Source organism: Micromys minutus, assembly GCF_963924665.1.
Source record: "Micromys minutus genome assembly, chromosome: 24".
NCBI classification, from domain to species: domain Eukaryota; kingdom Metazoa; phylum Chordata; class Mammalia; order Rodentia; family Muridae; genus Micromys; species Micromys minutus.
Genome location: NC_137959.1, coordinates 46,506,040 through 46,523,238, shown reverse-complemented (window position 1 = coordinate 46,523,238; position 17,199 = coordinate 46,506,040). Strand labels below are relative to the sequence as shown.

The 17,199-nt window shown below is 47.2% G+C and overlaps 1 protein-coding gene across 6 annotated transcripts in view; it reads left to right on the top strand.

Moving 5' to 3' along the window:
- The first annotated feature begins 34 nt into the window (after positions 1-34).
- TTC13 (tetratricopeptide repeat domain 13) overlaps positions 35-17,199 on the top strand; it is a 50,930-nt gene continuing 33,765 nt past the window's right edge. For all 6 annotated transcript variants that reach the window (XM_080936724.1, XM_080936723.1, XM_080936722.1 and 3 more), the window contains exons 1-4: positions 35-262; positions 7,085-7,179; positions 8,709-8,784; positions 11,934-12,004. In XM_080936724.1, coding sequence (XP_080792850.1) covers positions 37-262; positions 7,085-7,179; positions 8,709-8,784; positions 11,934-12,004 — 468 coding nt within the window. In that variant the 5' untranslated portion in view covers positions 35-36. The remainder of the gene's footprint in view (positions 263-7,084; positions 7,180-8,708; positions 8,785-11,933; positions 12,005-17,199) is intronic.

The following is a 17,199-nucleotide window of genomic DNA, read 5'->3' as shown; positions in this document are numbered from 1 at the left end:
GGGCAGAGCTGGGCCGCGCCTGCGCCGTGCGGGAAGATGGCACCTGCCGGCTGTGGCTGCGGCTGCTCGGGCAGCTTGGGTGCCGCGGTGGTGCGGCCGCTGCTCCTGCTGCTGGGGGCGCTGACTTGCGCGCGGGCCACCGAGCACTATTCTCCGCTGTCCTTGCTGAAGCAGGAGCTTCAGCACCGGCAGCAGCAGGAGGCCCCGGCGGGCGGTGGCTGCCCGCAGTCGGGGGACTGGGCGGACCAGTACCCGGAGTGCGGTGAGTGGGCCGAGCCGCCCTCTCCTTTCGGCCGCCCCTGCCCAGAGTGGAAGAACCTGGGAGGTTGGGGCACCGCGGTTGGGCTCAGGCGGGCGGCGGGGTCTCGGACTCTCCTGGAAGGTGCCTGCTGGCGTGCACGGGCCAGGAAGTCAGACTTCTTTCTGCTTGCCCCGGTGGGTGACTTGCTCAGTCCCCACCCCAGGAATCCAATCATGAGAGATGTAAACAGGTTGGATTTGTGGAATGATTTCAACACTGATCCGTGCTCTTCAGATGTACCCCGACTTTAGAGAGCTTCAGGCCAGATTCCTGGGTGCATTCCTGCCGCTCGGGCTCATTCATTGAAGTCAGACGTTGTAGGCTTGTAGAATAAGTCATGCAACAACACTCAGGGCAAAATGCACATGCTCTTTCTGTTTTGAGTTGTACAGTGGGCATTTTTATCTATCAGTACCCTCTCCACAGTCCCTTCCCCTCTGGGAGACCCTCCGACTTACCGTAGGAAAGGCTTGGGTCTAACGTACCTAGTAGTAAGTAGCTAGCTGATGTCCAGCACCTTATGCCTGACCAGACACTACCTAGTTTCTTAGCTGAGATGGAGTCTCAAGATTAGTGCCATCTGACTTCCTTTGAGCACCATCTGGCTTCTTGGAATGGCTTTTGGACCTATTTTGTGCCCCTGCCTTGCCTGCCAACAGTGTCCCTGATGTGGCCAGCATTCTTTAGTGAACCTAATGATCATTATTAATATCACCTCCTGATTCAGAGGAGGGGGTTACCTGTCGTGAACTTGTCTCGTCTGTTAATAGGAGTCTCTGTTTACTTGAATGTGAGGTTTTATTTCCTCATTTGGCCTTGTTAGTTTGGTGGCTTATTTACCCTGTTGGATGGGCAGCTCTTTGTCTCAGAAGGGAAAACTTGAGACACAATGAAAAGGCTAGCTCCTAAAGCCCCAGCTATAGAAGGAAGAACAGAACAGGCAATAGTTGCTTTGCTTTCTTTGTTTTTGAGAAAGGATCTCTCTGAGCTCAGGCTGGCTTTGAACTTGCATTTACCATGGTCCTTCTCTTTAACCCCCAAGTGCTGGGATTACAAGTGTGAGCTTCCATGCTCAGCTTTGCCGACAGGTTTTGTCTTAACCTCTAAAGGGCTCTTGGTAGGGAAATGCCTCTTTTCTGTTTCTCCCAACCCTGGACCATTATGTGGAAATTGGACTCTGAACCTTTCCTCAGGCACCTGTCCTAGACTGTGGGGACAAATTCAGGATAGGCAAGTAAGCGTGTCATAGCCTGAGGGGCTATTATAGTCTATTTAGAGTCTCCATACCACCAACACAATGATCTACTTTTGATATCCAGAACCTAACAGGTCTCCCAGATCACTGAGGGAACCTTTGAAATGCTATGGTCATTTTCTTGCTTGCCCACATTAAGCCAGACTCTAGACTTGGGGCAAAGAGCTGCATAACTGTCCCTCAGTGATATTCTCAGGCACTAGGTGCTGAAGGGATGCCTGCTTGGGTCTCAGCGTGCAGCTGATCAGACTTGTTCACACTTACTCTCTTAACTGCAGCACCCCCTGCCATGAGAGAGCAAATGGTTCCAGTGAGAGCCAGCAAAGGAGGCTGAAGGGTGTTTGTCAGCAGTGGCTGGCCTGGCTGGTCCCAGGGAAAATCATGAACCAGCAAACCCGCAAGGATGCCTTGTATCTCTGCCCTGGGCTTACATGTTCCCTAGCCCATGGTGATATTTTGACCTCTAGTATATTTTTGTTTCTTACTGAAAATAGTTTATAATGTTTTTGATCCTATCTTTCCAGGAGAAGATAATATTTTTTAAAATGATTTACTCATGTTTACGTCTTTGTGGAGGGTGGTAGGTATGCATGGGCTGTCATAGAGGTCAAAGGGGGCATCTAGTCATCTGAAGCTGGGGTTATAGGTGATTGTGAGTGTTAGGAACCAAACTTGGGTCTTAACCACTTGGCCTGCTTCAGACCTGAAAAAATAATTCTACTTCTTCAAAGGAGAGGAAACCATCTGCATAGTTTCATTACAGCAAACCCTGCACCTTAAACTTGTTGAGAGTTGTATTTGTTTGTTTGTTTGTTTGTTTGTTTGTTTTTTATTCTTTTCAAGTCAGGGTTTTCTGTGTATCCCTGACTGTCTTAGACTGTAGACCAGGCTGACCTCGAACTTAGAGATCCACCTGCCTCTGCCTCCCGAGTGCTGGAACTAACAGGCTTGAGGCTTGAAACTTGTAGTTTTATTTATTTACTTATTTTTAATTAGTTTTATTTATTTTTTTTAAAGTATGAGTGTTCTATCTACATGTACACCTGTATGCCAAAAGAGCATCAGATCGATTTTTATAGATGGTACTAAACCACTACTTGGTTGCTGGGAACTGAACTCAGGTCCTCTGGAAGAGCAGTCAATGCTCTTAACCGCTGAGCCATCTCGCTAGCCCCAAAACTTGTATTTTTAAATAATACTTAGGACTTCAGACTTTCCATGTGTATTAAAATGAATCACGGATCCTAGTGTTTTGGGATGCACAGCCACAGGAAAGCTGTGTGTGTGCCAGGCACTGCTGAGTGTGTTGCACGCTGAGTTTGGTATAGGGTGAGTAGACTCCAGACACCTAAATAGAGGAGTGACACTGGGCAGTTGGGGGCGTGGAGTTCCGAGTCGCTGCTGTTGTACAAGCGTGAACGAAGACTCCCCGTGCTGACAGTGGGAGCTCTGGAGAGAGTAATGTCGAATAGATCCCAGACACATCTCTGACCACTCCCTTTTATGGATCTAGCAAACTAAGGACTGATTCAGTTGGAACTAGCCCACTAACTAAAGAATTCAGGTTTTCTGCTCTTGTACGAACCTTCCCAGTGTGTCATTCTAGCGGAATGCTGGCTGGTTCTTTACAGACATCTGAAGCCACATTTTAGTAATCCAGTCACATGTATTTATAAACTTCCAAGATGCCTTTAGTTTCTCCTTTGCAGTAAGAGGAATGATGAGCTAAGGTAAGGTTTTTTTCCCCTTTGAGATATTATGTGTCTACACAGCAGACTTACTTAACTTCGAATTGTTCTGCCTCTATTTCCCCAAATGCTAGGATCGCAGGAGTGTGCTACCACACCTGGTTTTATTGCGGTGCTGAAGTTTTGTGCTTGCTGTGCAAGGGCTTTACCCGCTGAGCCACATTTCAACCCTTATTCAGAGTTTTTAAGTGACAGACTTGTCTGCCTCTAGGTGACAGTCCTGTGCTCCATGTCCTCAGGTAGCTTTCATTGCGGTGCCTCCATCCATTTGGGGACTTTAGCGCAGTCCATGTTGAATACTGCCCTCTGTCTGAATAATGACTCATAGCCTTAAACATGTTGAATTTGTTGGGATAAATAATCCCAGAATTGAGTCAGTGACATGGTCTAGTGGGTAAAGATGCCCTCAAGCTTCTGGGGCTACTGACCAGCAAGTGGTGCATATGAGCAAATTCAAGCAGAGCACCTGAGCTCATAAATCTTTTAAATTAAAAACCTCAATCTGAAAGGCTTCTAGTCCAAATACTTCAGATAGATATACAACCCAGGTCAATGAGATGGCTCAGTGTGTAAAGGCAGTTTCCAGGGCCTGATGACCCCTGTTAGAACCTGGGACCCACATGATGGAGAGAAGTGCTTTCTATAAGTACACTGTGGCATTATATATATATATGTATGTATATTTATATACTTATATATATTATATGTAATATATATATTAAATAATACTCCACATACACACACCGGTAAGTAAATGGTTGGATTTTTTTGTGTGTGTGTGTGTGTGTGTGTGTGTTTTTGTTACTTTTTAAATAACACTAAACCCATGCCAGGGAACTGCTACTTTTTATTTTCTGCAAGCTGAGCTGTGTCCTTAGCTGCTATTGGTTGTGGCTCCTCCCATCATAAAGAAAGAGGCACAGAAGTAAGGGCACTAAAGGCCATGCCCAGCGTCAAACAGCTGCCGGATGCCTGAGCTCTAAACCAGCAGGACATTGCCTCCCAAGCAATAGGGTGAGGCAGGGGAAGAGCACCATGAACATGAGGCCTCGTCCCCTGAAAACACTAAGTTCAGGAGCCTACCCAAGAGGTGCGGAGGAACAGCTAGCTAGCTCTATGGTGTGAGAGAAAGGAGTTTGGTGAAATCGGCAAATCACTGGAATAGGTGTGTGCCCTTTAAGTGAGAGACACTGTCGTCAAGCAAGTGGGGCGGCGGTCATTTAAACTCGGCCTTCCTCCCTCGCCTGTGCCGGTTCTTGGTCTTAGTTAAGTGGAACTGCCCAGCCCTTCATGACGGTCTCAGCTGACGGTCCACTGTAAGATCACATTGACAGCACTCCTAAGCCTGTCCGCTCAGCCCTTGTTCATGTGCTATGCTGCAGTAGACCCAAGTGGTCGGAAAACAAGCAAAAGAAGCTGGGTGTGTCAGAGAACACCTGTGACCCTAGCACCTCAGGCAAAGCAGGAGGATCGAAAGTTCCAGGCTAGCATTGAGCCCTCGGCTAAGAAAGGCCAAAAGCAGTGTTGCTACTCTCAGCCTCCGGACCTACTGCAGGGAGAGTGAGCGAGCAACAGACCGAGAGACTCAGGGTCGTTCACACCCTGTGGTTCAGCGCTTATCCTGGCAAAATACTGTCCATCAGTGCGGACGCAGGGATGGGACAGTGTCCGTGGTGTGCAGTGTTCGTGGTGGAGGCCATTTAAAACTGGGAGAAGCGCATTATTGCAGTTGGAGTCTGCAAGGTCAAGCCATTAGGACAGAGGTGATGAGGTGGGAATGGGGCACTCCGCCTTGACTCACTCCTTACTGCCAAGCCTCCTATTTATGTTGTTTTTGGCTCTTTGAGGCAGTATACAGCTCTGGCTGGTCTGGAACTCACAGACAGTCTCTGCCTTTGTCTCCCAAGTCCTGGGGTTAAAGGTATGCTTCCCCAAACCTGGTCTTCCAAGCCTTCTTTAAAAAATATATTTTACATTTATTTATCTGCTTGTTTGCTTATTCAGTGTGTGCTCACATACTTGTACACGCATATATGCACACACAAACACAGGCACACACACACACACACACATGCCTGTGTCACAGTGCACGTGTGGAGGTCAAAGGCTAACTTGCAGGAACCAGTTCTCCCTCTACCTTGTGGGTTTCAGGGACTGAACTCAGGTCACCAGACTTGGTGACAGGTGCCCTTACCTAGTGTGCTGTGATCCAAGGCAGCAGGAGCTCTTGTGGCATCCAGGTCTGCTGCTGTCCTTGGGGTGTCACTGCCTTTGTTCCTCTGGGCTTGGCTGACGGGGGTGGGGGTGAGGGGGGCTAGCTATTGCTCAGAACTCTGTTCTTTGCCTTAGATGGTTCCTAGGGCCAAGCTTGGTGCCCTTTAATCAGTGTGGCACTTTTGAAACAGCTGCTGGGAGTGAGGTTTTCACAATTCAAAACGAGCTGTTGTGGAGAAACCCTGACAGTTGTACGTTTCCTGAGATCTGCACTACTTGGAACATTTCTGTCCCTCTCCTGGAGGGTCCTTATCTCATGTGCCAGTCAGTGGTCCTCAACCTCCCTTAACACAGTTCCTCAAGTTACAGTGCCCCTCAGCCATACAATTAGCTTGATACTTCATCACTGCAATTTATGCTACTGTTATAAATTGTAATGTAAATTTCTGTGTTCCCCAGTGGTCTCAGGTGACCCCTGTGAAAGGGTATTTGGCCCCCAAAGGGGTTTTAACCACTGATGCGGGGTGTTTCCTGTCTACTCAGTTCCTCAGCCCTAGAGAAGCCATTTCTCCTTCTGTCCTCATAGTTACCCAAGTGGCCCTTTGGGAGTTGTATACTCTGTGAACTTTCCTGTCCTGTCACTGTGGCTGAGTTTCACCGATGAGACACTTTTCCATGTTGTATATACGAGCATTTCATTTTTCGGATGGATAATCAATCCATCATGGGCATCTCTCCCAGTTTATCTGTTCTGACTACTTGGGCTGTTAGCCTCCTTTCGGGTACTACTACTATTCTTACGAACCCTGTACAGCATTTGATTGAGTTCCTACATTCAGTTCTTGATATATTCACAGATGGAGTTGCTGGGTCATGTTGGTGGTTCTATGTGACCTGAGGAACTGCCAACACATTTTCTCCGGTGGCTAAACCACTGTACAGTCCCTCCACCAGTGCCCACGTTTCCAGCTTCTCACCGCCGTCCTGTGGGCTGGGCGTTGGTCCTTAGTGTGTTTCAGATTACGTTCCTCTAATAATGGCGGCCTTTTCTTGCGGTCAGTAGCTTTTGTATATCTTTAGGAAGTCGCCGCCCATCAAGGCTCTTCACTCGTTTATAATCTGATTGTCTTTTTCCCTGTTGAGTTGTAGGACACATTTATGTATTTTGGACTCTGGACCCTTAGTACATGTCTTGTGGTGTTAAGTCTCCTTTGTTCTTGTGTGAGTGTGTATGGGGTATGTGCACACATGTGAGCAGCTATGTGTTAAACCTGAGGTAGATGCTGCCATACAGAGAGGTGTTTAGCTCAGCTGCTTGACAGCCACTGGCATCTGGGTTGTAGACAGTGACAGCTCTGCCCAACTCCTAGAATAGTCAGACTCCTCCCGACCCCAGTCTCCAGTCGGGGAGCTCTTGTATCCTGCACAACACCACACAACTGGAGTTGAGAAAGCCTCTGAACTTTAACTTGCCTCCAGTTTGGTTCTGAGGGCATCTTAAGATTTCAGCTTACAACCCTTAAATTCCCTAAGGTGACTGAGTGACACAGAATGCTTGCTTTGCAGAGTCATCATTTTTGAACTTCCATGAGTCCGACTGTGAACTGAGAGGCTCAGCACCCTGTGACTCGCTGCTTTCTCTCAACACTGAAAAGATTCTGGTATGTGTCCCTCCATTCTGCTGAACACTGGCCAGGTCCCCACCTGTGGACTTTGTACTTTGAGTTCCCCTGTGACTGAGGTTTGACTAAGAGCCAGAATGTGGGGCATTCCCATGACGCTGGGGTTGCCACCTCAGGGGGCAGCACCCTCTGCCCTCTGTGTTTGGATCTGAGCTAGCTTGCTCTTGGCTTTACAGGCAAGCAGAGCTCTGCGGTGTATGACAGGAGGTCCTGTAACCGTATTGAACGCAGTGGTCCATTCACTGGTTAGCAGTGTGGTTCATGGGTCACACCGAATCGCTCAGCTATTTAGTCATATGTCCCAGCAGGCTCTGTGCTGTGAGAAAAGACAAACTTAGATTTGGAGCTGTCTCCAGATCCCATCCTCTAGGTTTGCCTGGGTACCGGACCTCTAGTCCTTTCTGGAGTAGATTTTCCTACATATGTGCCTAGGAGTTTGAGTTGTGTCTGTGGCAGCTCCAGCCTGGAATTGCTTTAATAACACTTTTACACTTATTTACTTACTTATATGTGTGTACGTGTGCACGTGTAAGAGTCAGAGGACCACTTGTAGGAATTGGTTTTCTTTTTGTGTGTTCTGTGGCTCAAATTCAGGAAGTCAGCCTGCACCTTCACCCACTGAGTCATTTTGCCAGCCCCCATGGTTTTAATGCAGGTGCTGTAGGCCACCTGTGTCACCATTTGGAGTTGGCTGGCAGAGCCTCTGGAGAAGTAGCAGCCGCCTGTATTCCAAAATGTGATTTATCTCCAGATCCCTTTGGAACCGGCTGTATGGTGGCTGACGATACATGTAAGAGTGTCCAGTCACGTGTGGTGGGACATGGCTGTGAACCCAGCACTTGGACGGCAACAGTAGGAGGATGGCTTTGAGTTCAAGGCCAGCCTGGGCTCCGCAGAGTTTTGGATCATCAAGGCCTATATAACAAGATACTGCCTTTAAGAAAGTCCTTGCTTCTGAGGCAGCTTATTTTCTGTTTCCTATAGTTTGTGCCCTGTCCTGACATTCCGGTCACACATAGTCTCTGTGTCTGCCTAGACACACGCCAGCCTTATGCCTCACACTACATGGCTGTGTGCATTACTGGGGAGCATTTAGTAACATGACGTGTTTCTGGCCAGATTCTTTCATGTCTGTCATGTAGCTGTGGATCCTAGAATATTTATATTGCTTTCCCTGGTGTTCTGCGTTCAGGCCATGCTGAAGGACCGATCTCCTCAACATAATTAAAGGCACAAAGGATCCTGTGGGCACAAATGCAGGGGCACTTGGAGTAGCCAGGAGGACTAATCCCCACAGAAGAGAGACACACTCTTGGAAACAGAAGCTCCGGTGATAGGGAACCAGAGCATTCACCCGCAAACCATGTTCTCAAAGTTCAGTCAGCTAACAGTGGCCATGTGTTCTGCTTCCCTAGAGCTCAACCCAGCTCCAGCCTTGTCAAACACAGGCTTCTCATGCAGGGCTTGCATCGTTTGTTAGAAGCTAAGAGATGTTTGTTTGTTTTCAGAGCCAGGCCAAGTCTATTGCAGAGCAGAAGAGATTCCCGTTTGCTACTGACAACGACAGCACCAATGAAGAATTAGGTGAGAATCCAGTCTGGGAGCACCCCGTAACACCTGCCCAGAGCCATGGAAGCACCCCATAACACCTGCCCAGAGCCATGGGAGCACCCCATAACACCTGCCCAGAGCCATGGGAGCACCCCATAACACCTGCCCAGAGCCATGGGAGCACCCCATAACACCTGCCCAGAGCCATGGGAGCACCCCATAACACCTGCCCAGAGCCATGGGTGAACCCCATAACACCTGCCCAGAGCCATGGGAGCACCCCGTAACATCTGCCCAGAGCCATGGGAGCACCCCGTAACACCTGCCCAGAGCCATGGGTGAACCCCATAACACCTGCCCAGAGCCATGGGTGAACCCCATAACACCTGCCCAGAGCCATGGGAGCACCCCATAACACCTGCCCAGAGCCATGGGAGCACCCCATAACACCTGCCCAGAGCCATGGGAGCACCCCGTAACACCTGCCCAGAGCCATGGGAGCACCCCGTAACACCTGCCCAGAGCCATGGGAGCACCCTGTAACACCTGCCCAGAGCCATGGGAGCACCCCGTAACACCTGCCCAGAGCCATGGGAGCACCCCGTAACACCTGCCCAGAGCCATGGGAGCACCCCATAACACCTGCCCAGAGCCATGGGAGCACCCCGTAACACCTGCCCAGAGCCGTGATCAGATACAGATTCGGAAGCCAGGTGGGAGGAGCAGCTAGGAGACTGGCACTGCCAGTCAGTCATGCATATAAGGCCTTCCTGAGGTTCTGTGTGGTGTGCATCATGACCAAAGATTTGGGTGGGGCTGGGGATGTGTGTCAACTGCTGGAATGCTTGCTTAATATGTAGGAGGCCCTGGGTTTGGTCCCCAGCACAACATAAACTAGGTGTGGTATAATCCCAGCACTTGGAAGGTGGAAAGAGGAGGATCAAAAGTCATAGTCATCCTTGGCTAAATAAGAGACAACCTGGGACACAGGAGGCCCTGGCTCAAACAAAGGGAAGGAAGGCAGGAAGGAAGGAAGAAAAGAGTTTTGCAAGGGTCAGTAAGGACTATTCTAGCCCTGGGTTTCTATGGAAATTAAAAGTAATGTGAGTAAGATCAGCCACTCTGTGCTAGTGGAGTCATGTGCAGTCATTGTGAACAGCAAGGAAGTGAAAGGAAGGAGGCCCAGGTCAGCACTGGAGGTGGGAACACTCACATTCGTTCATTCAGAGGAGCTTCGTGGTTTGGCCATTCCTGGCATGCTTTAAAGCAGGTGGGGTTCCCAGCATCTAATGGTTGCTGGGGTCAGTGAGCTCACATGTGACGAGTGGACCCACAGCCAGCACAGGGCCACACAGAGCAGATGGACCCAAGTTCCTGCTTGTGGCTACAGGAGGCACCCGAAGGCCTCTGACTGTCATGATCATTTCATCCTTATTGTGGCTGTCTGTCCCCTTGTCATTAGTAGCTTAGTCCTCCTATGCAGAGTCCTCCTCTGCTTGGTCACTGTGGAACACTGCTACCTTTGCTGTTCTCTGGGTAACTGAGAACTAGCTGTCTTTGAAGGTGTTGGTCAGGCTGATTCTTTCAGCAGAATCTCCACTTAGTAAATAATACCTCAAGCTTGGGCGTGGGGGCTGGAGAGATGACTCAGAGAACCAGCTGCTCTTCTAGAGGACCCAAGTTCTATTCCCAGCACCCCATAGCTGCTTGTAACTCCAGTTCCCATGGATCTGACCCCCCTTCGGCCTCCGTGAGCACCAGGCATGTGTGTGCTAGGTATGCATGCAGCCAGAATAGAGAGAAAAACAGAACAACATAAACACGCCTTGGTGTGAGCCCACCTTATGCATCCTAAGGGACAATCCAGGAAGCTTGAGCTGAGGTGGGGTCTTCTGTGTGACAGCGATTCTTGGGAAAAAAAAAAAAAAAAAAAAAAAAAAAAAAACTATTGGCAGAGCAGTGTCCAGAAACAAGTTGCTAACTGTAGAGATCTCTGCTGGAACTGTAGCAGTTCCAGGTTTTTGTTTTGGTTGTTGTGTTGTTTTGCTTTATCTCTGGGCCTCCACAGTAAAATATATACCCCAATAACTTTATGTTTGAGTGAGATATAGATTAGTATTTTTTGAAGTTGTGGGTAGATATGGCAGAATTGGGGTTCTATTTGTTCTCTTTTGAGGGGTATTTGGTAGAGCCCAGAGAGATCTATGTTCCAAACCAAGGGTTTCCCTGAAGTTCTGTTTCATTTTATTTTTTTTAAAGAATACGTGTGTGTGTGTGTGTGTGTGTGTGTGTGTGTGTGTGTGTGTGTGTGTGTTTTATGAGAATGTATGTTTTGCCCACATGTATGTGTGTGTACTGTGTGTGTGACCTTGGAAGTCAGACGAGGGTGTTGGATCTCCTGGAACTAGAGTTACAGATAGTTGTTACTCATGTGAGTGCTGGGACCTGCATCCATGTTCCGTGCAAGAGCAGTCGGTGCTCTTAGTCTCTGAGCCACCTCTCAGCCCTCTTCTGTTTTAAAACTCAATTTCTGTACAGGAGATAATACCAGTTATGGGAAAATACAGAATCCTAAAACTGTATCTGAGAGGACTTTTTAAGAAAATTTACCACTGGCTTATTAAGCAAGAAACAGGGAGTTTGGCGAAGTTTCTGAGGTACAGCCAGGCTCACCTACTTTAGCCGTCAGGCAGCCTTTATCATCTTAGGTTCAGAAAGCTGGGCTTGTGCCTTGTGTGGCAGTCCGGCAAGCGTGGCTCCAGAGCCTGGACCTGCTCTCAGGCCCCACTCAGCACACTCTTGTCAGGCAGCCCTTCAGCCACGGGTGCTTCATCTCCTTGTCTGCAAGTGGGGGAGATGATTGCACCGTCCTCTTAGCAACCACTCAGAGAGTAAGAGCCCTCCACTGCTAACGGTCTGGGGCTCTTGCAGTGCTGAGAAACGCTATGAGGTATGCCAGGTTCTCACATCCCAGTCTCCATGCTGCCTGTAGGCTGCGTAGCCTGTTCTGGAAAGCAAATGTGGGGGGGGGGCACCCGTGGCATCTTGTGTGCTTGCTTCTAGGTTCTTTAACGGCACCCCTTTCTCGGAGCCACGTTTTGAGACTAGGCAGAGTGGACTTATGACTACAGACCCGCCTGCCTTTCTCCCTTTCTCCGATCTTTTTCTGTTTCGTCTCGCAGCTATTGCTTATGTGCTGGTCGGCAGCGGTCTCTACGATGAAGCAATAAGACACTTTTCAACAATGCTCCAGGTAATCTTCTCCTTGGCTGTGCGATTGTGAGTGTTTAATGTGATGCGCGGTGAGCCCACACATCTGCAGGATGGCAGCGAAGCATTGTGCAGGGTTGCAGGGAGTGGAAGGAGGGAGCATTGACCCATTACTTCTTGGTGCCAGGCCTCGAAGGGTCACTCCACTCCACATGAGATAAAGGAAATAAATGCTGCTTGAGTCAGTCACTGCCCACACCGTCTGCACCATCGTGGAGCAGAGGTGGCCTCTTTCTGCAAGGTTGAAGTAGCTGTAGGTCACATCTTCTGCCACACGACCTCTGTGGGACATGGACCCTATATGAGACATAGACAAACTAAGGGCGTGAGATTCTATCCCTCAGGACAGGACTTGAGGGTAACTTGGTTCCTGCTTTTGGATCTGCCTCTCACTTTAGCAGGGAATTGTGGGACTGCTTGACGGCAGAGCATAGCTGAAGACTAGGTAAGGGGAGAGCCTGCTGGTGGTACACCTGTAATCCCAGCACTTGGGAGGCTGAGAAAGGATTGTGAGTTCCAGGCCAGCCCTGGCTACAGATGTTCAGCCTGCACACACATGCACACAGAGAGAACTGTGCATGCTGTGGAAGAGTCCTAAGCAGTGCTGATCTTTCACAGCCTTGTTCCCTTGTGCTGTCTAAAGGAATTTGTCAGTGGTTGATGGTTCTGGCCAGTGTGCTGCAGGAGAAAGGCCTTGCACTCTGCAGTTAGAGACCCCCATGTCCACACCTGCTCTGTGCTTCCCCCGTTTCTTCAGCCTTCCGGCATGTGTGAATCATAGTAACTGCCTCTAGGATGAAACATCCTGTAAAGCACTTCATGTCTAATACCTAGAACATGGAGTGCTCAGCACACAGGTGTCATTGTGTGTAATACCTAGAACATGGAGTGCTCAGCACACAGGTGTCATTGTGTGTAATACCTAGTACATGGAGTGCTCAGCACACAGGTGTCATTGTGTGTAATACCTAGTACATGGAGTGCTCAGCACACAGGTGTCATTGTGTGTAATACCTAGTACATGGAGTGCTCAGCACACAGGTGTCATTGTGTGTAATACCTAGTACATGGAGTGCTCAGCACACAGATGTCATTGTGTGTAATACCTAGAACATGGAGTGCTCAGCACACAGGTGTCATTGTGTGTAATACCTAGTACATGGAGTGCTCAGCACACAGATGTCATTGTGTGTAATACCTAGTACATGGAGTGCTCAGCACACAGGTGTCATTGTGTGTAATACCTAGTACATGGAGTGCTCAGCACACAGGTGTCATTGTGTGTAATACCTAGAACATGGAGTGCTCAGCATACAGATGTCATTGTGTGTAATACCTAGAACATGGAGTGCTCAGCACACAGATGTCATTGTGTGTAATACCTAGAACATGGAGTGCTCAGCACACAGATGTCATTGTGTGTAATACCTAGTACATGGAGTGCTCAGCACACAAATGTCATTGTGTGTAATACCTAGTACATGGAGTGCTCAGCACACAGGTGTCATTGTGTGTAATACCTAGAACATGGAGTGCTCAGCACACAGGTGTCATTGTGTGTAATACCTAGAACATGGAGTGCTCAGCACATAGGTGTCATTGTTGCTTAAAGGGCAACAGGCGATTCATACTCTAGCAGATAGACTTTTTAAAAAAAATTATTTATGTGGTTTTGTTTGTTTTTAAATGAATGGTCTATCTGTATGTACACCCGCATGCCAGAAGAGGGCATCAGATCCCATTACAGATGGTTATGAGCCACCATGTGGTTGCTGGAGATTGAACTCAGGACCTCTGGAAGAGCAGTCAGTGCTCTTAACTGCTGAGCCATCTCTCTCCAGCCCCTAGATTTCATTTTAAAATATTAATTTTGAAACTTTAGCTCTGCTTGTGTTTAAAAAAAAAACCACAAAACCTTGCAACTGTATGGTGTTTATATATCTATATATTTTTTGCTCATTACTTTCAGGTCCTTAAGTTAACAGCTCTGTATGAGGCGGTCACACAGGCTTTGTTTTTCAGTGGAATTTGAAATGCAAAGGTAGATGTTTAGACAGGTTTCAAATTGCAATTTTATATACAAACGAGAGTAAAGCTGATAGTGAGCACAAGCCCCTGTGTAGACAGACCCAAGGTGTTGCTGGGAATTGAACTCAGGACCTCTGGAAGAGTAGTCAGTGCTCTTAACTGCTGAGCCATCTCTTCAGCTCAAGGGAGAGACTCTTGAGCTTGTTCTTAAACGACTTCTTTCTTTCCAGTGGCCTGGTTCACTTTTGACCTCAACTCTGGCCACCAAGACATTATCTCATTCAATGATAACCCATCAACAGTTATGCTGACTGGGTAGTGCTGGGATTAAAGTCATGTACCTCCACTCTAAGGACTTCCAGCATTTATGTGAACAAAAAAAATTTTTTTTCTTTTGTGGTACAAATAGCCCGCAGATGTATAATCATTTAGTTCATCTTTTTCTTTTTAATTATTATAGTAGTTGATGATAGTACTAAAACATTAAAAAATTTTTTAAATGTTCTTTTCTACTACTTTAAAGTTATTTAATTCCTAACTCTTATTTTTGTTTGTATTTTATGATCTAAATATACATGCTACAGAGTTTGTGTTAGTGTTTAAATTAGTATTTTTAGCCACTCTGCAGAGATGTAGAACAGTGCTGTTCCATCATTGGAATTTCTCTCTGCAAGGACACTTTCCTTTAGACTGAAGTTAGTCAGTGAGACAGTAAAATAATGATACAATGTTTCCACTAATCTGAGACAACTAATGAGACATTGAAGTAGTGATACAATGTTTCCATTAGTCTGAGATAACTAATGAGACATTGAAGTAGTGATACAATGTTTCCATTACTCTGAGACAACCTGTGAGACATTGACGTGGTGATACAATGTTTCCATTAGCCTGAGATAACTAGTGAGACATTGCCATAGTGATACTGTGTTTTCATTAGTCTGAGACAACCAGTGAGACATTGATGTAGTGATACAATGTTTCCATTACTCTGAGACAACTAGTGAGGCATTGAGGTAGAGATACAATATTCATAAGCCAGTAAGATGCTGTCTATAGTAGCGACACAGTGTTTCCATTAGGTTGAGATGCAGCCAATGTAGACTGCAAGTCAGCTCAGGTATGGAAGGGAGGGCCAGGAGTCCTTCATAGTGCATTTTGTGTCAGGGTAGAAGTGTACAACTGCCCCGTCAGTCTCTTGCTGACTTCCCCCATGCTTTCATTCTTCTCCACACAGTGATAAATGCAGGATCTATGTACTTTTAGGTGGGGACAGAGTGGAATGTCCAGGTTAGGCTTGTGTTACTTTTCTTCTTAACATATGGTTGGTTATTCTATGTAGAAAATTCAAAGATTCAATAACAAATCCTACCATCTTCCCAGAAGATGTAATAAAAACTTTGGTCCTCTTTATTTTTTGTCAACACTTTTCCATATTAAGCTTGTGTTGAAGAGTTCCTTATTGTTTCCTTCTGATGCCCTGTCAGCAGTGTGTTGTGACTCTAGACGAGTAGGCAGCAGCAGATGTAGAGTATACTGCTAACTCCACTTAACCAGAACTTTCTTACATGGGTGGTCTTTTGCATAAACCAGTATCTTCAGGTTGAGTGTTGACAGCATATTTGCTCTTTAAATGAGTTTAGTCTTGCTTTCTGTATTTTGGCAAATGTAGTGGTCAGATTTCTTGGTGTAGTGGAACTGATTTTTATCCCATGATCCCTTTTTCTATCCAGAATTTTAGAACCTTGAACTTCTCAGGAACTTCGGTTGCTGCTTGGGCTCTTTGCCCTCTCTAAATTGTAATTGGCTAAGTGTCTCTAAGGATTGTTAATGGTGGTGCTAACCAGTTCTGCCTGCCACCTGTAGGACCCTTGTATGGAATCAGATGTGCAGCAGTTGTCTTAAAGCTGGTGACCATCCTAAGTAAATCACACTGTGATAGCTCTCCTCACACAGATTTGGGCATTCTTGAGTTCATTAATACTCAACAGAGCAGCAACATCTGATTCTACTTATGGGAAGTGACAAGGGTCACCACAGGGGTTTGGGTGTTGTAAAGTTGCTATATGGATGAGATGCTATTTGGTGTGAAGCTTGAGTTCTAGAGAGCTTGTTGTCTTACGGCTTCTATGGCTGTGAAAAGACACCATGACTATGACAACTCTTATAAAGGGCAACATTTGGGGCCAGCTTACTCCATTATTGTTGGGGTGAGAAGCATGAGAGTGTACAGACAGGCTGATGCTGGAGAGTAGCTAAGAGCCGTGCGTCTTGACCAGCAGGTAGCAGGAGACTGCCACACTAGGCCTGGCTTAAGCATCTGAGACTTCAAAGCTCCCCTCCCCCCAGGGACACACTTTCTCCAACAAAGCCACACCTCCTAATAGTGCCACTCCCCATGAGCCAAGCGTTCAAACACGGGAGGGCCAAACCTACCCAAATCTCCACAGTTGTAAAGCCCCATCTTTGAATCCATCTGCTCTGTGCCATCAGCGTATGACCCTGAGGTGTTCCCATGATTTTCATTTGCATCTTTATTCCATTGTTTGTCAAGGAAGTGTCTTCTTTGTGTCTTGTCTCTAATTGAGCAGTTACCTGTGTTTTTTTGGGTTTTTTTTTTTTTATTCATCTTTTTTTCTCTATCTCTTAAGAAGAGATCTTGGGGCTGGAGAGATGGCTTAGTAGTTAAGAGCACTGACTGTTCTTTCAGAGGCCCTGAATTCAAATCCCATCAACCACATGGTGACTCACAACCATCTGTAATGGGATTTGATGCCCTCTTCTGGTGTGTCTGAAGACAGCTGCAGTGTACTCATTATAAATAAAGTAAAATTAAAAAGAGAGAGAGAGAGAGAGAGAGAGAGAGATCTCACTATGTGGCCTTGAGTAGCCTCAGATTCTCCATCCTGTCTCAACTTCCTGAATACTGGCATTACAGGTTTGGACCACTGTGTCCAACCAACCCCAGTAAGCAGGCTTTGCAAACGTCAGTCTGCACTGCAAATTGCTGATTCATCTATCTGCTCATCGTTAGAGACCGAGTTTTACTTGGTTACCTGCACTGGCCTTGAACATGTGTCACTCCTCCTTTCTGTGTCCACAGCACTGGAACTCTGTGTGAACCCCCACCATGGACTGAAATGACTTGAC